We start from the raw sequence: 23,446 nt of genomic DNA, 5'->3' as shown, positions 1-23,446 counted from the left end.
CTTCAGCCTCGTCAGGCCCCAGACTCAGCATAAACTGCTCATTCTGTTGCATGAAGGTGCAGTCCTGTTTCTCCTTCTCATCTAGCAAACAGTTGCTCACTTTTCAGGCACAAACTCTCTTGAATTCAGGCCACAAAGGCTCACTACAGTTCATGTCTCATCAAATTCTCTTACAATGGGGTTGTCTAGGACATTCTTCACCTCAAAAGGTAGACAGACTTTTTGGGGAAAGTGACTCACAAAGTAGTACAACAAAAAGCAGAATTTGTATCTATTACTCACTGCCCCCAACTATATAACAGCTCCATGAAGCAGGGCAATACAGTTTATTACTTTAGGTAGAAATAGGAATTCTACCTCTCTCACAAAGATCTCTTCTCAATCATAAACACCCTAAAATTTAAGAAAAACATTTACAAGTCTAAAGCAAACCCTCAAGAATAAAGTAAAACACATACATAAACTACGTGAACAAAATATTCAGGATTAAAGGATCACAGAATAGCCAAATTTTGCTTTAGAAAATATGACTATAGATAGGGTCAGTCAAACATGTGGAGACATTCAGACAACATCAGTGGGGGAATCTAACAGGGTCACTAAAGAACCCACACAAACCACCAACAGGAGTCAAGAGAAACAAGGTCATGCTAGCTTTCCCCAGTGACAGGATTTTCTCACCTGGCGGAATCTCTTGAGGTGTATAATAAGCACATCAGGCAGAGTCCACAGGCTTAATGTGATGCTCCCCTGTTGCAGCTGCTTACAGTGTGGGCATCGCCATGCATCATCTGGAGCAAGCTGGAAACAAGGAGCGGACTTCCATTAGGCACCACATAATCAAAGTCTTTGTCATGGCAGACAGCTGAACTACTTTCTTGCCCAGGGTCTGGTATCACTCTGCATCTCTCTGGAAGCTACACAGGACAGCCAATGGGATAACACAATCATAAGTAGCACCTGGCCAGTGTGGACAAATCCAGACGAGTGCTAAACCTCCCTCCCTCAAAGAATGGCTAAATGCTCTTGTTACAGAAGCACTGCAAGTCCAGCGTGCCCTCAAATGCAACTTACCACCTTTAGATCAATATGGACTTTCTTGGTCTAGAACATCATACGTGAGCATATTCTACTACTGCCAACCAAGGTGGAACATAGCGGGCTATCCCAAGGCCCGAGCACTTCCCATTTTCTTCTTCCTTTTACCCCACTGGGTGTTCCTCCATTTCTGAGCCTGACTCTTCTCTACGCTAACTTGCATGAACACACCATTCCAAGTTCTTACTCACTCTTACCAACACCTCATGTATCCTAACCATTCTCTCCTCCAGCAGCACCGAACTGTTTCAAACAATCCTCCCCATATACTCTCAATGAGCTTTTCCAAACATCAGTCCAATACTCTATATCCAAAAACAGCATCTCTAAATGGGCGAGTGGGGACATGTAAATTAGAAGTATCAAATGCATGAAAAATCTAGCTAGAGAAGCAACATCCAACCTAGGTCCACACATGGAATGAGATAAGGAAAGCTCTGGGAACAGAAGATGATCCCCACCATAATGTAAAATTGGGGAAATGTTTTAAGAGAAATAACCAACCTCAGAAGCCACCAGGATGCAGCACACCCCCCAAACAATAACAACAAAATATGGAGCCCAAATGCATTCCCTTTAGGTAAGGCAAAAAGAGTGGTGTGTACCATGAGGTGATCAAATGACGCCTGAGCAGAGGCCACTGAGAACCTCAGAGACCAGTATTCCTAATTCAAATAAGATAAACAGGAAGAGGCTTTGGGGGGGACAAGAAGGCTACCAACAGAAAATCTGGGTAGAACAGAGGAGAAGCCAGTCTAGTAACTTAAAAGGGAAGCACAACTGGAAAGCTCAGTTTTCATGATGATACAATTCGATTACATTCACAGAAGAAATTGGCAGACAGGAGGGCAGAAGTCTGGGTAAATAGGAATGATCAGAAAGCCAGATGAAAGGGGCCCAGACTATCATCTAGTAAGCCCAGATCTCAAGCGGCATATTAATACTCCCCTTATTGGCTGTGTAGTCCTCACACTTTTGTCAAAAGTTAAGTTTCTGTCTAAATCCCAACATATTATAAACAGATACTTTAATGAAATATAGTATTTATGTCATAGCATCTAATCACTCTGATAGTTTCTAAAAACATTTCTCTGGTTTCTGTACTGACTATGAACTGCTGGAAAGCTCTCAGGTCAGGCAATTGCACTCTTGAGTATTCCTAGCCTATCAAGTCTTCCTGGCAATGAAGGAGTTTGCTCTGCAGACATACAGACTTCCTCGTGGCAGGACAAGATCACTCTCTTCAGCATTCCCAACCTTTAGATTTTGTTCTTTACATAAAATTAAGCCCAATACCTCATTCACAGGACAGTCCAAGTGCCCCCAAATAACTATCAGATCCCCCCTACAACAAACTTTTCTTTGCTATATCATGACTCCAGATGTATCACCCCCACCCTCTCTTCTACCTTTGTCCCAGTGTGCCATCCTCATTAACAGTACACATTTGAAGAGATGAGAAGAGCAGCACCAGCATCGCCACAGTTTTGGGCACTGTTTTTAAAGCCTCTGTGTACAGCACAACAGCCCACACCCACATAGTACTGATCATCAGTACTGAGCCTGAAGATGGCCAGACCCCAAACTATTGTCACACAACTGATTAAGTCTTCCTCTATATCTATACTGTTATTTTTAACCCCATATTAAACTTCCCACCACGTTCATATTCCAATACGTACTTACCAAGCACTTCTTATGTGTCAAGCACCTCTCTTAGATGCAAAGATATTTAGTAAGAGACTAAGGCTCTCACTAGAGCTCACACTACCCTAACTCTCTCTCTTAGTTCTTTTTTTGTGGGGGAGGGGGGATTCAAGACAGTTTCTCTGTAGATTTGGAGCCTGTCCTGGAACTTACTCTGTAGACCAGGCTGGTCTCAAACTCACAGAGATCAGCCTGTCTCTGCCTCCCAAGTGCTCGGATTAAAGGTGTGCGCCACCACTGTCCGGCTCTCCCTTAGTTCTTGTGCTCCTGCCACACTGACTACATTTCTGTTTTCAACTATGTCAAGCTCCTTTCTACCCTAAGACCTTTACTTCCCTTATATGGTTGTTTGTCTGCTCTAGGGTATGAACAAAATCAACGCAGAACCATTGCCTTGGTCACTGAGTATCCAAGTGTTTTGTTTAGGACCCAATAAACTATAGGTTCTTGATAAACCTGTAAATGAAGGAGCCTCTAGACTCTAGAGTCTAGAGCAACATGCCTTGCCTGCACAAACTCCCCAATCCAAAACAGTGAGCTGTTTTGTAGATCAAATGCAACCATTAGTTCAACTGCTAACCCTTAAGCTTTGTCCTGTTTTTAAAAAAAACATCTCAAGTCAACTTTTAACAACACCCAGCGAAGAAGACAGTGAACCAAGAGTCTTCAATCAACCAGCTTCAAAGCCAACTGGCTATTTTGTAAGCTAAAAATTGATAAGCACTTGTCCTTTGATAAACTATTTTTGAAGGAACTTGCTACAGACAGGTTGAAGGGGAGAACTCAATGAGATTCTGAAAATTATTTTGAACTATTTGAAAAAAATTTCTATTTGTTACAGTATGACCAAGGGGCCTATGTCAGGCTAATTTCAGTCCCTATTAGACCTATCAAGAAAGGTACTGGGCACTAGGTCTTAAGTAGCAAACTCCTCATAACAGAAGGCACTCATTCACTTTAAATGAGGTAAAATAGAATAAAGGAGTTTTAAAGTCCCTTCTGGTCCTGAGGTACCTAATTCCATATGTCCAGGAGCAAAAGGTGAACTAATAATCAAAATTATCCTGTTATGGTTTAATAAAGTATTCCCCGAAGGTACATGTACTGAATTTTTGGTCCCTGCCTGATTAGACTATTTTTGTAGATACTGGAACCTTGGGAAGGATCTGGCTGGAGGAGGAAGGTCACCCAAAGTAGATCTCTGGGGTACCTTTCCCCTGGGCCCTTCCTTCTCTCTCTCCTTGTTCCCTGCCAACCATGAGTCTAGCAGCCTTCTCCTCCACGCACTCCCATCTCCAGGATATTCTGTCTCCTAAGACCAGGAATAAATAAAGCAAAGGACCATGGCCTGAAACCATGAGCTAAAGCAGATCTTCCCCTCTCGTGCTGATTATCTTGAGTATATCAGGTGTTCTGTCACAGCCACACAAAGTTAGACTAACACAGATCATGAAAAGCAAGATTAGATGAATTCTACACCCTCTGGTCAAGATTTCCCATAGGCCTGGGCAACAAGGAAACTTATCCATCCATCTATCTGTCCATTCAACAATTAAATATTTACTGAATCCCCCCTATATGTAAACCACTGTGCTAAGTGGTCCAGCACACTATGATCCAACATAACATGATACGTGCACTGCTCTGTACTGGAGCCACTGTTACTGAGTACTTGAGATGGAATTTACACAAATAAGGAACCTAATTTTTCATTTTATCTGATTTTACTTGATTTAAACTTGAAAAGGTCCTGACACCTATTGTTTAGAGGACATGTGCACTAAATTGAGAAAAGTTGGGTTGTGTTGGTGGCCACAGTTGTAACCTCAGCACTCAAGAGGGAGAGGTAGTGCCTTTGAAACCATCCTGCTCTACACAGCAATTTTTAGACCATCTAGGACTACATTATGAAACCTTGTACCAAAAACAAAACATCAAACAAAACAAAAATAAAACAAAAAATGTTGAGAAAAGTGTTCATTACTAAGGAAAATAACTTAAGACTTCCAAACTGAAATGAACAAAAAAATATATATATTGATCATTAAAAATAAAACAATTACAAAGGCCGGGCGGTGGTGGCGCATGCCTTTAATCCCAGCACTCGGGAGGCAGAGGCAGGCGGATCTCTGTGAGTTCGAGACCAGCCTGGTCTACAAGAGCTAGTTCCAGGACAGGCTCCAAAACCACAGAGAAACCCTGTCTCGAAAAACCAAAAAAAAAAACAATTACAAAGGCTCATTTCTACAGCACTCCAAATACTCAAAAATTTAAGTCACTCCATATTAAAGCCCTAAAATGACTAACACTAAATATGTATGTCCACTTAATGTGTAGAGCCTATGGGAATGCAAACTCCTGGGGCATGGGATATGTTTTCCTGGGCAGGACTAATCTCACTGTCATCTTGAAGACCTGCATCTTACCCGTTCTTCTTTGGTGTAGAGTTGAAAACACTGGGATAAAGTGCAGGTTTGTGGCTGATGATGATGCTCCTTCTGCAGACGGACACTCTCTGCATCAGGGATATATTCATCTTCAGTGTTTATAAACAAGCTGCAATTCAGGGGATAGGCAGTCTTATAAAACAGACACAAGAGCTTTTCAAAATAGCTATGAACTCATAACCCATAAGATCAATGCATAAGAATATAGCAATTCAACTCTCCTACATTCCAAAATATTTTTGGAAATTACTCCATCTGCAAAGTTATTTCAAGAGTTAACTTGGAGTTAGCTTTTCTTAAACTGTCCATGATTGTGCATATTTTGTTCTTAATTATGTGTATGTATGTGTATCTATGCGGGTATGCACACGTGAGTGTAGGGGCCCACGGGGGCCAGAGGTGTCAGTTCTCCTGAAGTTAGAACTACAGGCTATTGTTAGCCTCCTGAAACAGGTGTAAGAATTGAACTTAATTCTTCTGCAAGAGCAGTATGTGCTCTTAACCAGAGCTTGCTCGCTCTCTCTGTCCATGCTGCTTAAATCATTCATTCTTGTCTAAGGTATCTAAGGACATGCATTTGACACAAGCTTACTAGTCTACAGCTGTACAATCCTAAACATATCTGATCCTGTCTGCTATAAGCCTACAAGAGCTAATGATCCTGTAACAACAACAAACAAAAAAAAAATAAAATCCTAGTAAATCAACACACACAGCAATTAATGAACATATGGCTTTTCCCTCAGCAGCAAGAAAATTTTCTACAATTTTGAGCCTTGGAAAGAAGTCAGGAAAAGAAAAAAAAGTGCTTTAATAAAGGGTTAAAACACACATAAAATACTCATTTAATGCTAAGACTTGCATGTTACAGCTAAACTGAAAGATCTGTGTGCTGCCAAAATGGTAATAAAAAAAAAAGACTCACAAATCTTTTGTCTCCTTGTCCCATTCTACAACCAGTTTCACATGAGCGGTGCCACCTGGTCCACAGGACTTTAAGGCCCTAAAGAATGAGAGCAGAGCCACATATTATTTTCTAACAGAAAGATTTCACTTAAATGTCATTCTGTTCTATCTAGAATATAGTCATTATAGAAAATCTTAATAGTTCTTCATCAGAAAATGAGACCAAGGTAGCCTCTGATTTTGTACCTAGTTTACAAGCAGAATGGAAAATCCTTAAATTAAAACATTCAATATAGAAATAAGAGTGGGAGAAATTTAGCATCATCCCGTAAGTTTGCTTGCACACTCTTAGATATTATTTATTATCTTTCCAACTTTTGCCCATTGTCTCACGCACACAGAGACTAGACTCAGTTTCCTGGGAACAGTCTGCTCTCACACTTGCCCAAGTCCACCCCACTATGCCTACCTTATGTCCATGTCAACTCCCCTGTTACCTTCCTCCTCCATAAATACAAACCAGCCAATTCACTGGTCATCACCATTTTTTGAGACACTCATCACTAATGGCTAATATTACTACACTTTTATCTTTTGTATGCTGTGAAATATTTTTAGATTAGTTACTTTCATGTCAATCAAATAGTGACATTTCAAACAAGACAATGTTGTTTAAAAAAAAAATGGTAGTGGGGGAAGTGAGACATTGTCTCATATACCCCATGTCTCAAATTTACCATATAGCCAAGGACAGCCTTCAAATCCTGATTCTTCCTGTACTGGAATTATAGGTATGCACTACCATGACTAGCTTGTGTTTTTTTAAAAAGTATGTGTTGAAAAAAATCATTACAATAAAAATAATGCAACTTTTCATATTTACGTAGCCACATATGGACAGTCTATATACATATACCTCCTAGTACAGCAGATAATAGAACATCATGTATTAAATCACAGGAGTAGAAAAGTAGAACAACTAATCCCATCAGAGGAGGAGGAACAATAAATGTTTTCACAGTAAAGGAATTATGGACAATGTCATATGTTCAAATAATCATCAGTACAATGAAGACAAAGGCAGGTTTGGGGTAGTTGGGAGAGGGTTAGCAAAAAGACCTGACCAAAGAGAAGTAGAGAGTTCAAACTACGGGATACAGACTTTACCTTCTAGATCACAAGTTACCAGGTAAGGGCAATGACCAGGGCACAACCAGACCATTAGCCTGGAACACTTCAATCTTTGTGAATGAGAGTGTAATTTGTTTATCATTTACTTATTTATTCATCCATGCATGCATGCATACACATGTTTGTGAGCATGTGTGCATGCATGTGTATTTTCTTTTTTTTTTAATCTTCCTAACACGAGTTACTTTAATTTGAAGAAAGCTCATAGAATACTTCTGTGCTGGCTAGTTTTATGACAACTTGTCACAAGTTAGAGTCATTAGAGAAAAGGGAGCCTCAACCAAGAAAATGCTTCTATAAGACTGGGTTGTGGGCAAGCCTGTAGGGTATTTTCTTAAACTAGTGATTGCCAATGTGGGTAGGGCCACCCTGGGTAGGTGGTCCTGGCTTCTTTAAGAAAGTAGGCTGAGTAAGCTATGAAGAGCAAACAAGTAAGCAGCACTCCTCCATGGCCTCTGCATCAGCTCCTGCCTCCAGCTTCCTGCCCTGACTTTCATCAATACTAAACAGCAATGTGGAAATGTAAGCTTCGCCAGACTTGCTTTTGGTCATGGTGTTTCTTCACAGTGATAGTAACCCTGACTAGGACAACAATGTACCTAGTATGAGCCAAAAGTAAAACAAGAACTTAATTTCTTTTTTTTTTTTCTGTTTACTTGTTAGTTTTTAATTATTTGTTTGTTTGTTTTACATCCTGACCACACAGTCCCTCCTCATCTCCTCCTAATCGTTCCCTCTGCCCCCTTATCCACCCCTCCTCTGTTTCTGTTCAGAAAGGGGCAGGCCCCCATGGGTATCAGCAATGCATGGCAAATCAAGTTGCCAAGTACTTCACTTCTAAATGGCCTTAAAGAACTTAAGACACTTACATGGAAATTATACCAGACATCAGACATTACATCAAATGTTACATGAGCACATGTGAGAGTCTTGAAAATGGTTTTGTGTTTGTCTTTTACCTTTCTACTGTCGGGTGGCACAAGGGCTGTTCTTCCTGAGGCAGCAAGTAAGTTATTCCCACAACACTGACCACACGCAAACTGAATGGACATACCTATATCAAATGACAAATGAGAATTAGGCTGGACTTAGGCAAGAGCATGTTTCACAGTGGCATTTCCAAAATATATCAGATACAGCAAACAGCTCACCTTACAAAATACTCCTCTACTTTAAGTACAAGGCATTCAAATGCAACTTATTTATCAAGTATTTAAATATTCCATTGCTTTCACTGAACACTAATTTAATGGTCTTTTATGGATACCTTAGCACAGTAATTTTTAAAGTTTACAGATAAAAGTTCTATACCATCTCGTGCTGACCATATGCCAGCTGTACTAGACAGGCACCATGACAGGATATAATATACACAGCAGTTCAAGGGGCCTTCCACAATACTGGCCTTAAGTCCCAACAAAACCAGTTTCACTGTACTGACTGCTGCTTCTGAGTAAAAAGCATGCTCTACTGGAATAGCAAAATGCTTACAAACCTGGATGCTGACAGTAGGCCTCAAGAAATACTTCATCTTCTCCAAGATCTCCTTCTGCAGAAGGTCCCATGCTACTGTCTTCTCTAGGTGCAGGACAAAAGGCAGTCCAAATCTACCAAACAACAGGGTCACCTTAAAATACAGCAATCCCTTATTCTTGGTCTTTTTAAATTAGATCACAGTCTAACTGGTTTTAGGACAGTTCTCAAACAAAACAAAAACTAATAATGGTACTCTCACAGAAGACAAGGTCAGAAGAACTGCTTAGATCTCTCAGGTGAAGAAATGGCTTCTGTGAAGCACAGTTAAGCAGTAAGGGGGCAGAGACTGTGAACATGACCAATCATGTACATCAAAAAAGTGTCAGGAACATGCAAGGCTAGAAGGTCTAAGAAGCAGGTAGCCACATCCTGGTACTGACAAGATAGGCACTATCAAGCGACACCTGATGTCACTTCCTAACTAGGGCAGAAGTCAGCTGGGCTCTGCCAGGTTCCTATACCACATAAAATAAGAGACAATACTATAGTTCTCAGTCTTAGCTACATCTGAAGTCACCAAAGGAGCATCAAAAATCTCTGTTGCTCAAGCCAGCTCTAGAGATTCTAATGAAGTCAGTCTGGAATGTGATCTAGAACTGAGGCTTTTCTGAATACACCTCAGGTAGTTCCAATACACAGTTAAAGTTGAGGACCATTGTTCTGGCCTCAGCTTCAATTCATGACCTAGTTGTTAAAGTCTATGTTTTGATTGATCCCTGAATGTCTCCATCTCTATACACCCAGATGCAGACCACACTCCCTCAGCACAGAATACCCTCTCCATCCTCCTATGTTCTCTGCTGCCCATCTGTATGATACCCTCATTCCCCACAAACCACAGCACTAGCCACTGGGTTATAAACACTGCCTGACTTTCCATCCTCATGTGCTGGCTAGGTTTATATCAACTTGATACAAACTAGATTCTTTTTGGAAGAAGGAATGCCAACTGAGAAAATGCCCCATCATATTGGTCTGTGAAGCATTTTCTTGATTAAAGACTGATGTAGGAAGGCCCAGATCACTGTGGTCTTGACCTGGTGGTCCTAGATAGATGCCATAAGAAGGCAGGCTCAGAAAACTATGGTGAACAAGTCAGTAAGCAGCATTCCTTCACAATTTCCGTTCCAGATCCTGTCTCCAGGTTCTTGCCCTGACTTCCCACATAGATGAAGTGTAACCTTGGAGCTGTATGATAAAAGAGACCCTTTCCTCACCAAGTTGTTCATGGTCCTGGTGTTTTACCACAGCAATAGAAACCGCTATTTAGACACTTTACTAACAGACTGATGGCTAGAGAGAAATGTACTCACCTTAGCAGCCTAAACAACCAATGAACATAAAACAGAAGCTGCTGGATGAATCAGTCACAGCATGAATGACAAATCTAACTAAAAGATGAACTCTGTGAAGACTTGGGTGGATGCCGAGTGGTAAAAGAAAATCATTCGTAAAGGCCATCTAGTGACTTATTCACAACAGTAACACTGAAGCTATTTGCCTGAAAGTCTCCGTGGATGAAACAGCTTCCTATCACAAGACAATGATTCCACTCTAAGAGCCTGGTACCACAAAGGGGATTTTATAGGTCTCAATTCCATAAAAATACTACAAGCTCCTTTCCATTTATTATCTTAAACATGTCACACTCCTAGTCTGCATTGGGGCCCCCTCTACATGGGACCTCTCCCCAGATGTTCCCACAGCTCACTCCTTCTCCTTGGGACATATTCCTTCCTGTGCTCTGGTTCTAATGTAGACCCAGGGCCTCTCCTTCACACACACTACCATTTTAACCTGTGTCAGTGTCTTCAACATGGTGACAACTACCTGAGGTTAAAAGTGTTTACTAGGTTTTGGTTGACCTATCTCGGATGTCAGCTTCATGAGAAAAGGGAACCTCTACATTCCCAGGGTTTAGAACAATGCCTGAACACTGTGAGTATCACCATTCTTGTTAATATCATTAATACATGTGACATTTTTATGTTTATGTTACCACCCAAGGAACTTATTTCAAAGTAAAATTTTAAAAGGCTGAAATAATGACTATCCTGACTAGTAAAAACAGACAAACAAAACAAAACAAAAAACCCTTTGAGTCTTTCTGAAACATATTCATCTGCTGTTCCCATTCAGGAGACACTTCTGTGATAAAGCTACTTTGAAGATATTCTATGGTTCCCATAAATTCTTACAGAGGGCATCAGAGAAATTTGAGAGATTTTTGACTCCCGTATTTCTGACTTAGAATGCTGAATGAATAATGAATGGTGCCATCTGCGAAAACAGGAAATATTGGAAGAGAAAGATAATGAGTTCAATTTGGGACATAAGTCTAAGGAACATGTATCATCCAAAGAGATATGTTAAAACCTTTTTATGTTTTAAGATACAGGTTCAGAATTCTAAGAAAAGCCTAATACACACAGGACATAAGCTCTCAAAATCTAAGCAAACTTTTTTCTTTTCTTTCTTCCTTCCATCCTTTCTTTCTTCCTTTCTTTTTTTCCCCAAGATAAGGTTTCTTTGTGTAGCCCTAGCTATACTGGAGCTTGCTCTGTAGACCAGGCTGACCTCAAATTCACAGAGATCCACCTGCCTCTGCCTCCCAAGTGCTGGGCCACCACAGCCCAGCTTAAGTAAGCTTTAAAATAAGCACCTTTCAAATACTAACACACTAATTTTATATCTTTTCCCTTCCTAATACAACAAACTAAACCAACTTATACAAAGATTCCTTCTGAATAACAGAATAGAAAATTAACTGCAGCTAGGCATAATGGCACTTGGGAGCTGCTAGAGCATCAGGAGTTCACGGGTAGCCGGGGACCCTATCTCAAAACCAAAACAAAACTCCCACTAAAAGTAGATTTTTTTTCATCCCTCCTTTCAAAAGATTTTAAAGCATATAGCCTCAAAAAAGTCAGTATTTGTTAGGAAATAGTCTGGTTTTTACCTTTTCCCTTGCTGCCCCGTACAGGCCCGGTTACACACAAGCAGAACAATCTTGTCGTTTGCCACTCTGGTGGGCAAGTCCACTTTCCCTTGTTTTGCTGCTGTTGATGGTGGGGAAGATAGTCTGTGATGATCCAAGCCAAATTTCAAGTGGTTTAAATTGTTATTTAAGTGAATGCCTGAAACAGAATAAAAACAGTTCAACTTATCTCTTCAAGATTCTTTTCATTTATTCATTACAAGAAAAAATAGAAATAGAAATAATAAGAAACTGTCATTTTATAATTTAAACCACAATCAAAAATAGGGACAAACACTCTACTATGACATTACTCATCTAGCCATCAGGCTAGGTGTCAGCATTCATCGTTTCCTTTAAAGTAGGCTTCCCTACCTTTAAAATTGGAATTTTCCACAAGTCAAAGTCAGAAAGTTCTGAAGCACAAGTTTACTGGAATAACCCACAAATATAACTCGAAGTTAGGTCCAGTAACCAGTCAAATGCATTCCAAAAGCAATGTAGATAACATTTAGAATCATCTACAAGGTTTCACTAGCAGTTTCTTGTCCCTGATTATCACAACGAGATAAAGCTGCACTTACTAATCCAGAACTGTGGTGAGAACATAACTAGAACAGATCAACCCATATTAGCAAGAACACAAATGCCTGACAGACAGCACAAATCTTCAGTGTTCTACAGCAGAGCTTCCTGTTATTCAGGGCCATGCATCCAGCTATTCAAGACCTATAACAAGACTCTGTAGCTAATTAATGGCAATACCTGTTAATCCCTTTACTCTTTCAAAAGGATGTCACTTAGTGAAATGTACGCTCATAAGAGGAACAGACCTTTCTGCCAACACTACCAACAATATAACACTAGAAGAAGAAAATAGAAAAGTTTATAGAAAAGCATTCACAGCACAGTTCTGGCAGTATGCTAAGTAGCCAGCAATCCCATAGCTGCTGTTAAGATGCAGCAGCATTATAATAATTTGAATGACAAGTACATAGGTAATATCAAAATAAACTCCAGATAATTAAATATGTAAAAAAATCACTAGAAATTAAAAACCTGAACTTTAATCAAGCTACTAAAAGAAAGAATACATTTTAGGCATAAATACCATAAAGAAATCCCAAAGAAACAAGAGTAGATATCACTTTATATTCATTTTAAACTGTGATGTGGAAAAATAAAGATAACAGAAACCAAATCTGAAACAACAAATTACCTCATTCCTGGCAAAGGTAAATGTATGAAGTGATCAGGATTTCTAGTGAGATAAGGGGACGCTGTTCAACTGCTGCGAAGATCGCTCTTCAAACACAGCCCTGTGTTTCCTAACAGATGGGCCCTGGGGCCAGTGATTTGACCTCTCTAATTCACAGCTGTCACTCCCAGAGTGAGGAACATTCTCACATGTTGCTACTGAGCACTCATAATGTCTCTACATCATAGTCTAACAAATGTTTGAAAGTGGTGCACCCTTCAACAGAGGCATGTTCTAGACAGAGTATGAGATTCATTAATGTACAGGAACTCAATGATAAGATAAACCGAAAGCAGTCAAGGAACAGGGACGGAACTGGGGGATGTTCCAGCTAAAAATCACTAGCTGGGCTCTTGCTGCATATAGAAACTGCTAGGTATAAAAAGATAAACCATCACATGGCCAGCACTCCAAAGAATGCCAGTATAGTGAGAGACAGAGGAAACAGATCGTTTCCATAGACTCATGCCAGATGAGCAGACACAATAACTGGAACTCTGTAATCCAGAGTTAGCCAACATGTCCTTTGCAGGTCCATCTACTTCAGGTCTTGGTTCCCAGCTAAAAACGCTATAAGAAGCAGGGCAAACTAAGGAAATAAGGCTTCACTAGAGGAAGCAGTCACTGGGGACACTCGGACTCAGTTATTTGTCTGTCTATCTTGTTGGTATCTGACTCTGTACAAATGTATTTTTTATTTAGTTACAAAAGAAGTAGGGACTATTCTTTCAGTTATACCTTTTTTTTTCTTTTAAAGGATTAGTTTTGAGATTTCTCTCTTCTACTGTCTTTGTCTTAAATTTGTATTTTTATTTATCATTGAGCACAGAAACAAAAATTCCTGTTGCAATGAGATAGATACAGAAAAATAACAAAAGGGGAATAAAATACGGGAACAGTGATTTACTAGAGGTAACAGTGTAAAAAGAAAAAAATCCACCTGACTGAATGGGAGGAAGGGCATTGAAGGATCAAAGTGAAAATTCATGTTAGAAATAGAAGAACCCAAATAAAAAGTTGTTGCTAACATTTTAAAAAAAGAAAAAGAAATCAGCCTTGCTGAGTAACTTGGGGAAGGATGTCTTTATAGTGTGCTTAAAATTTTTCAAGAGTAAAGAAAAAGGAATAGGACAGAGATTAAACACATACATCAAAACTAGAGAACTCAAGTAGCTTAAAGCAAATGTGTAGAAAATAGGGAGAAGAGCTGGTGAGGTGGACCTTCAGGCAATGTAAAAGCATGTAAGAAATAATAGGCATGTGAAGGGGCAGATGTTCAATACATAGGAATCACATGTGGGGTTCAAAAGGATCACTACTAGTAATAAAAGAAATAGAGATTTTATTAAAAACAAGAAAAACAAACAAAAGAGAATAAAAATCTAAAAACACAACAGTATATACACTTAGTCACAATTTTTAAAATTGTATACTATCATACAGTACTTCAATGTCCACAGTGGTCAAATCTGCAAACTCAAGTGGATTATAGAGACATGATCATTTACCTCTTTGACTGAGAATTCCTTCAGGTCTAAATATTTCTGGAGTCTCAAAGGCAAAAATGCAATCACTTTCATGAACCGTCTCCAGGTCATCTGTGTCACTGAAGGAACGATGGAACCCATCATAGTACATTTCAGTTAGCACAATCTAAAAGATAGGGAAAATGTGAACAGTTAGGTAACTAGAAATTCAATACAAAATGATCTTCCAATCCTACCCTGACCTTCCTGGGGGTTACTGGATGTCTTCTAAGACCACATTTTTTATTTTTATCCAAAATGTGTTTATTGGGGTGGTTCCCACTCATCTCGAATCCGGTGCTTTTCAGTGCTGCTTCCTCCTGAAGGAGCATCCTTCTGTCAGTCTTGCTTTTCTGTCTGTAGGCTGACAGAGGACGGTGGAGCACCGACACACAAGACTACCATCTGTGCATGGCTAAAGACCGTGGTGATTCTATAGCATCCTGGGCACTTCACATCCATAAAGTAGGAATTGGGGCTCTGTACCAGGTGCTTTTTCTTGTATTTCCTCTTTTCCTCCTCTGGAGAGGGATAAAAGAGACCCTTTGTGAGAGGCATGTTCTCATAGGGAGGTCATCACCGCCGGAAAGGCTAAGACCACATTATTTGCTGGCAAAGAGAGACTCTCAGAAGTATAATGGCCTCTATGACTGTGTAGCAATACACTCTGAATCCAGAACTCTGTGGCATCAATCCAGAGTTCCTCCAAGTTTGGAGACAAATTACACTCATTCCTCTGTTTCACAGGAGGAAAAAAGAAATAGAGACCTGCCTACGGTTTTGCATGTTTTCAGTCTCATGGAGAAGACAGACTACATCTGAATCTAAGACATTCTTTCATATCATTAAATCCTCCTCTTTTCAGATTAAAAAAAAAGTCAAATGATCATGGCTATCTATATTGGAACACATACAATCAACTCGAATGCCCAACGATAGCAACTAGTTTAATGTAGCCCTGCTGACTAAGAAAGCTACTAGAAAAGATGACCTGCATATATCTGCATCATGAAGCCAAAAAAACAGCTAAGAATGATGTGTAATAACTCTATTTTAGAAAAGATTATAGAATAATCCCAGAAAAAAAATCTAAAAAATTCTATCTAGCACAGCACTAAAGCTAGTGACCTTCTTAGCACTGACACTTAAGATACATTTAATTTCAAAGTTATATTTTAACAAAAAAATAGAAAAACAAAAGACATGGATGAAAACAATGGCTACATTTAAAGCTTATGCTGCATGTTCAGCAGTACTGGCCAATGCAAAAGTACTAGACTGGGCAGAGCAAGAGAAGGTTCGAGGTCTAGTCTGCCATCAACCAGCTCTGTGTTCTTGAACAGGGCCTTCTTCAACAGAATGAAGAGGCACCACTGGGCACCAACTGCCAGTGCCCCTCCCCATCACCACCTCAAGAGTCCTGGCATTCAAGAGCTCTGAGGTGAAAAGGCTGGAGGGCTGTTTTACAAATGACCCAGAAAAAAAAAGAAAAAGAAAAATTCTCTTTGCACATTTCCTTCTAAGGAATGTTATGTTTATGCCGCTTTTCTCCTGGTGAGAATAGAAGTATAATCCACCTCTCCAGAAAGCCGAGGGCTAAAGCAAACTCGTAATTATATCACCAATTTATACCACATGTGAAAAGAATGAGACAGCACTGAGGCTCTACAGACACAGCCGCATTTGCCTTAGAAACCAAGACCTCTCTTCTTTCTGCCTTCCTCTCCCTGAAGAGGAAAAAGGATCAAGCAGCAATTTAAAGTAAAGAAAATGCCAACATTTCATCATCGTGCCAGTATTCAGCCTATGAAACTAGAAGAGAAATGCTATACTAAGGCAACACTGCTTTAAGTGAGTTTGCCCAAATGGGGCCAAATGAGGCCAAAAAACAAAATACCTTTATTATTATCCAAGTGATTATATAGAAGCTTGCAAAAGCTATCCAGGGAAAAGCTGTTTCACCAGTAAGTCATCCTTCCTTATAAATCCTAAAGAATGTTTCCCCATAATGTTTTTCCAATATAAACTGTGTGTAAAATATGTTAAGTCCCCAACAAGCCAAAATAATTTTCTTGTTCAGTTTAAACGTAACTACTTATCAAAGATGTGTTCCCCTTCCCCATCCCCCAAAAAGGGAAACCCAACTTTTCCCTATCTAAACAAAAGACTTTGTAAGGAAACAAAACAGAGTGGCAGGTACAACTCAGATATAGAGCACTTCCTAGCAGTAGTAAGGCCCTGGGTTCAAACCCCAGTGCCACAACAGGGGCTGGAAAGCAGCACAATGAACATAACTATATATAGAACATCATACTAGCAGGATGCCCATTCTCACCACCATGACAGAGAAACCTCTCTGTCAAATCCCACAGTACTGTGAAAGATTAAGTAATTACACTTTACAAAGAAAGCCACAAGGTCTTGCACAAAAGTTTTCCTTTCATATATACGATTAATTGAAGCAGGCGAAGGTTTTCCATACACTGTATTCTTTGAGTCTGGATTTTCCCCCATCCAGCCATCCTCCCCACAATATTAAATTTCTAACATGTTTGGCAGAAAATTGAAAAAAATCCAGATAAGGAGAAACCAACAGTATAGTGTCTCATGTATACTTGGTCTTGGCAGATTATTACCTGATCAGTGGGGATCTTTGTCTCCATAGACACAGCTTCCCGAAGTCTGGCAACAGTCCCAGACAGAGGCACAGCCACACCAATCCTCATGCAGTGGGAACATTTCCCTTGATACACTACAGTGACATAGAGAGGCCTGTGCAGATCAAAGTCAGATCTTCTCATTAGTCATTTATTTTAGCTAAAATACAGAAAAAGTGAAAGAAACCTAACCTGAAATCAACACGAAAACTAAAATGAGGCCTGAGACAGCTCAGGTGCCTAGCATGAATAGTCCTGCATGCCCCCAGTATGACGTAAACCAGAAATAGGGACATATGCCTGCCACTGCAGCACTTAGAACCTAAAGACAAGAGAGTGGGAGTTTAAGGCCATTCTCAGCTCACAAGTTTGAGGCCAGCCTGTGATACATGAGCCTCTATCTAAAAACAAAAGAAACTGAGCTAACGCCCCCTTTATTTAGAAGCCAAATGGGAAAAGTTTCATTAGACCTAACTAGAAACTACCAAACAAGTCAAAAGATCTTTGAAAAAGCAATCTTCATAAAAATATTTTTCAAGAAACATATTCATAATTGGTTCTATCTTTTTCTTCAAAACAGTCTAATTTCTGGAAATTCTGAAAGTCTGAAATAAGTACAAGAAGGGTCTCCAGAGAACCTAGGATTAGTGGGGGAAAAAATGGGCTTTCCTGTATCATGTGCCTGCTCAGCCTGTACACTCAGACAGGCACTTAGTGTCAAGAATGTACCAAGGCTTGTGTTCATTACCATTAAGCCTATTACTTAAATTAAGGAAAAGGCCTTCACAGGGGGCTACAGAGAAGTGCCCCATCACAGCAGACTGTTAGTTTTATAGATACATTCTTACCTTGTGTGGGGTAGTGGAATTGGCAAAGAAATGCACAGGAAAGGGTCAAAAGTGTTGCTCTGTTTCTGACAATGAGGACATGTCAAAGAAGATCTTTGAAAACAAAAATGTAAAACATTCACATAAGGTCACACAGAACTACATCAAGCAGACAAAACAAGAGGTAACAAACATATATTTGCTCCTACCTGTACTGGGCTTGAAAAAGTTCTTGTACAAAAGTGCTACACACAGGAAAAGATGGTCCCTCAGGCATCATATCAGTCTCTGATGGTGGCTAAAAAAAAGAAAAGAAAAAACACAAATACTCAACTTCCTTTATAAGCTGTAAATGGACCCCTGACGCTTCTGTACACTGCACACGGCCTGCAGGTCACATGCACTCATTCCCTCGCACAGACAACTGCACTTCTCTAGCCTGCTGGAAGACTGGCCAGCTCTCCTCCCTAGAAAGTTCCAATCTTCATCTTGATGCTTTATCACAGTCTGCTTCATGGTTTATTTAACCTTTTCATGTCCCTAGCTACGAAGCATCTGCTACCACATTTAGAGAACATTATACAGAATGTTAGGGCAAGTAAAATAGTGTCCGGCTTTTAGGATGTCTTAATATGGTAACAGAGTCAACCATGTAGACACAGTTATGAAAGTACAGTGTTCAGGAACAAAAGGACCTTAAGTCAGAATAATCCACTAACTTTCTAAAACCAGAAATTTTTAAATACAGAACAGACTTGTCACACACTTCAAAAGCTCCACAGAAGTACTCTTCCTACTCTATAATATTAAGGCTGCACGTGGAAAAGCTATATATGTGAACTGCTATGTTTTTTAGTAAAACCCTTCCGGACTCAGTTCCTATGCTCAAATCCAAGTCTAACAGCAGAGGTATTCATACATTTCCTTTTTGACTGTGTACTTATTCTATTGATCTATACAGTATGTGTCTTACTAGAATAGAAAGCATCTGGTCCTCTTCATCAGACTATGAAGTCCTTAGGTACAGTTGTCTTTTACTTTACACTGGCAGCACAATAAGCAGGTAAAATATCCATGAAATGCCCACTTAGTTTTACACTCACCCACAGCTAGTCAGTCACTCTACTTAATGCAACAAGAACTTAACAGACGTTTGCGAGAAGACTTCCCTCTCCTTAGCCTTTTCCCCCACTCCCAGACTGTACGAGGAGCGAGTGTACATGCACTCACCTTCAGAGGAGGCTGGCCACTCTGCTTTACAGCATGATTGAGGTCTTCATGAACTCGATCCAAAAGCCATAGCAGAAACTCCTGGGCATCATGCTGGGAATTTCCTCGATACTGCAGAGCATTCTTTGATACGATACTCTATGCAAGGAAATAAATCAGCACAAGCAGTTCTGAGTTCCTGGCTCTGAAGACAAACTATCATAAATAGGGATATGCAATCTTAAGCGTGTCTCAAAAAGACCAGAGAAAAACAAACAAAACCAGAGAAATATCCTGATGCATGAAATTCAGTCAACAGCAAGGTACTAATGTTAACTTCTCACTTATGACATTGACCTGGCATGCTAATGACAAGGAAACTAGTGTAGACTTTGAAAGGACTCATGCTACTTCTGTTGTTGTTTCTATAATTCTAAAATTATCCCAAGAATTAAGTTTAGGAACATATTTTCTGTTAATAGAGCAAGGGTATAAACAGCATGTCATGGGAGTAGAACACACGATAGTGAAAGAGTTGATGGACAGGGATGACATCTCTGGAGATGTCACTTAAGCCTTGAAGGGGCAAAGGCAGGGATCAAAGTGGAGGCAGCAACATGTTTAAACACACACACACACAAAAATAAGAAAGGATGACGCCTTCAAAAAAGACCAAGAAATTCAATAGACCTGAAAGAGCAAGTCTGCAAGACAGATCAAGAGGAATGAGTAAAGACCAGATTAGCTCAGGAAGGATTTTAAAAGCAAACCTAAGATGGCACAGGAAACCAGGAAATGGTTCTAAAGTGAACTGGCTAGGACCATGTGCTGAGAAGAGAAGCTGGATACAACTATTCCAAAGTAAAAGGAAGTATAATGACCTGTTATTAGAAAAGAATGTGTGCAAAACATTTTACATATAAGTGAAACAAATAAGCACTCTAACTTTGGCTATGAGTATTTCATTTAGAGCAGGGGGAGGGTGCACAGTGACAAAGCAGTTATGAAACAAAATGAGGGAAGAAACAACAAAGGTCTAAGGCAACGCCGTGAAGACACACAAGACAGCAAATTTGCAAGAGATTTAGAAATGTGGCAGAATCAATAGAATTTGTGATTCAATTTAGGTATTAAACCTCTATCTCACCCATGTCTTCTCTGATGGTAGCTTTTGACTACATTAAGATAAAACGCAAAAAGAGAAAGAGAGTGATGAGCTCTCTTTGAAATCCACTATGGCTGATACTCCATAGAGACTCTAAGAGGAGAAGAGGGCAGACAACTGAGAAAATACACTTCTAGGCTCAGTACAGAGTTTACAATAAAGACAGGGATGCAGAAGTCAACAGATGAGTGACTATAATCACATATACCCCTGAGGTTGCCCAGTGATGTCACAAGACATTGAGGTGAAAACCCAAAAGACACATCTAGGCTTGGGAAGACATCAAAGGAGATGAATTAAAAAAAAAAAAAAAGGGCTGTGGCCAACAGCACAGAGCTCAAAGAACCAAATGAAGAGTTTCATGAAGGAAATGATCTACCAGTATTATAAAAGGTAGAGAATGACAAAGCAAACCAACCAACTACGAATGGGGCCAAAGAGACAGTTTAGCAGTCATTTGCCATGGAAGGGTTTGTAGAAACAGAGCTGTCCTCTGACTTTCACACAGGTGTCAGGGTGTGTGCACGTCCCCACACACGTCATGCAGGTGCACATACACACAGAGAGAATCACAAACTGCCTGCTATAGTTCCAATTAAGAAAAATAATAAAAGACCAAAAAAGAAAGAAATTGTAATTAGATTGTGAAGAACTGTCACAGCTTAATGACTAATTACATGTAAATAACAAGCAAAAAATTGATTTATAAAATATCTTAAGATTCGGTTTGGGATGAAGAGTCGAAGAGACATTAGAAATAATACATGTGACACCAACAAACAAGTGAGTGGAGTCAGGCATAGTGGCTCACATCTAATATGCAAGCACTTAGGAGTCTGGGACAAGAGGATTACTGTATGAATTCAAGGACAGCCTGGATACAGAGACTGACCTGTCTCAAAAAGTAGTAGAGTAGAGGGAGGACCTGATAACAAACACAGCTAGAGAAATACAATGTGGATGTCATCCAGAAACAATATGCAGGGTGGGACAGATACAGAACTGCCTTCACTACAATACCCAACTTCTCCCATCAGAGGCCACTTTTTCCTTGGTCTTTATTTCTACTTCTTCACTGGTAGTGTAGTGGTTAGGATTCAGCTCTCTAAATTTTTGCTTCTTCAGTGCCTCTGGACATCTCTACTGTGAAAGGTGTTGGCTTTTAGTCTGTTCCTTCACTTACATCAAAAGAAAGCTTTTAGTATGTACAGTAGAAGAATGAGATAGGATAAAAAACACACACACACACAAACTAGGACATCTTTTGTAGACCAGCTGCTGACTGAGTACGGAAGAGAAATAAGTAGCTGGTGTTATGAGGTCAGTGGAGCTAAAGAAAAAAACAGGAATATCATCAAGGTTTTCTATTTCTGACTTGGGTAATGATCAGGAATAAACCTGAAAATGAGGGACCATAGAGTTCTGAACAAGCTGAGTTTAAGGCCTGAAATTTGAAAATGAAATTTATGCCCTGACAATACTGAAGCATGCATGGGCAGCCCATACATGACGGTTCTGTTGAACTTGTCCATACTGAGTTTCACGGTCTACGTTGATGAGGATGCCTGACCAGGTCTCTTCCTCAAGGGGGTACAAGATCTCATTACAGACGGTTGTGAGCTACCATGTGGTTGCTGGGAATTGCTGAGCCATCTCTTCATCCCAAGTTTGAGGCCTACATCACCCCAAATGAAGTTGTTCATAGTGCTGAGCAAAGCTATCTAGGTGGGTGAAATAAATCAGAAAGACACATGACTATCAAATGAGCACAGAGAACAGCCCATGGGGTATCTAGTGAGAAGAGCAGTCAACAACCAGGCCAGAATTTTGAAGAACATGAGCATAAGAAAATGAAGTAAGACTGGTCAAAGAAGTTCACACAAGTTGAACCAAAACAGAAGTTCAAGGAGATACAAGCAACAATGCAAAATATTACAGAAAAGTCAAGTAACAGATACTGGAATGCTCATTCTCTGGGATGGCAAACAAAAGGGTCACTTGCCCATTTGATCTCAGTGAAGCAAATATCTATCACAGCAGAAGAAAAGTAAGCAAACTGGAGTTTCCACAGACCATCTTTCATATCCCAGACGCTGACTTGATTTGTGTAAGCAAGGAAAGAAACTGACTATCCAGAAACAGCTAATGGAAAGGAGAGATCTGAAGACAATTCTTCAATTCAAACAGGGAGGATTAAAAAGAGAGGAATTCACCTTAAACAGGTGTTGGGAGGTGGGGGAGTCAGCCAACAGAAGCAAGTAAGCAATGGAAGTCCTAGACACCGACAGGTGAACTATAGACAAGAAACCTTTCCCACCCGTTTGCTTTGCATGTTTTACTTCATGGAAGAAACAAGACTAAACAGGCAACTTAACCCATACTGGATCAACCCCACCCTCAATCACCATATCACAAACTGAAGAACTGAAGGAAAAGAAAATCCCACTGAACAAACACAAAAGTTCCTCTTCCTGCCACTTTTAGCACCTCAGTAGGGTGATATCTCACCAAGGACACACGTGGTCTACTTATCTTACCTCTTTCCCCAAACAAAAAGAAATACAGAATAACAGTCAATTCTTTAGTATGTGCCTCAGAAAAACACTAGTAGAAGTCAGGACTCCTAAGTGCCACCAGCCACCTCAGATGTGATCCACTGAATGAGTGAGTAGGAAAGACCCGGATGGCCAAAATCTTTAACTGGCTCAATACATTAATTCTGTGAAAAATAAAACATGGGCCTTCTTAAATTCAACTTTATATATTTGCATCTGTTTTTATAGAATCTGGATATTTCTGTTTGGAAAATATTATACTAAGCCATTGGCTTAAGACCTATATATCCTACCCATAATTAGACCAACTGTCTCCTCAATTGATGATCCTTGCGGACACTTACCAAATAAGTCAAAACACATGCAAGCCTCTAAGCTTCATGATAA

The 23,446-nt window shown here is 39.9% G+C and overlaps 1 protein-coding gene and 1 pseudogene across 1 annotated transcript in view; both read right to left on the bottom strand.

Moving 5' to 3' along the window:
• Nucleotides 1–23,446, bottom strand: part of Usp31 (ubiquitin specific peptidase 31) — a 62,750-nt gene that overhangs the window by 17,868 nt on the left and 21,436 nt on the right. Inside the window, exons 2-12 of the mRNA XM_041666175.1 lie at nucleotides 19,361–19,498; nucleotides 18,340–18,428; nucleotides 18,152–18,244; nucleotides 17,283–17,418; nucleotides 14,629–14,773; nucleotides 11,845–12,022; nucleotides 8,845–8,956; nucleotides 8,309–8,403; nucleotides 6,178–6,255; nucleotides 5,232–5,361; nucleotides 682–801 (exon numbers count right to left, since the gene is read on the bottom strand). Coding sequence (XP_041522109.1) covers nucleotides 682–801; nucleotides 5,232–5,361; nucleotides 6,178–6,255; nucleotides 8,309–8,403; nucleotides 8,845–8,956; nucleotides 11,845–12,022; nucleotides 14,629–14,773; nucleotides 17,283–17,418; nucleotides 18,152–18,244; nucleotides 18,340–18,428; nucleotides 19,361–19,498 — 1,314 coding nt within the window. The remainder of the gene's footprint in view (nucleotides 1–681; nucleotides 802–5,231; nucleotides 5,362–6,177; nucleotides 6,256–8,308; nucleotides 8,404–8,844; nucleotides 8,957–11,844; nucleotides 12,023–14,628; nucleotides 14,774–17,282; nucleotides 17,419–18,151; nucleotides 18,245–18,339; nucleotides 18,429–19,360; nucleotides 19,499–23,446) is intronic.
• On the bottom strand, nucleotides 14,951–15,204 carry LOC121457481 (annotated as a pseudogene).

This window comes from Microtus oregoni, unplaced genomic scaffold (assembly GCF_018167655.1).
Source record: "Microtus oregoni isolate MIOR12 unplaced genomic scaffold, Mior012 000016F_ref0000370, whole genome shotgun sequence".
Classification (NCBI taxonomy): Eukaryota; Metazoa; Chordata; class Mammalia; order Rodentia; family Cricetidae; genus Microtus; species Microtus oregoni.
The sequence above is the reverse complement of the archived record's forward strand: the minus strand, read 5'-3'. Positions and strand labels throughout refer to the sequence as shown.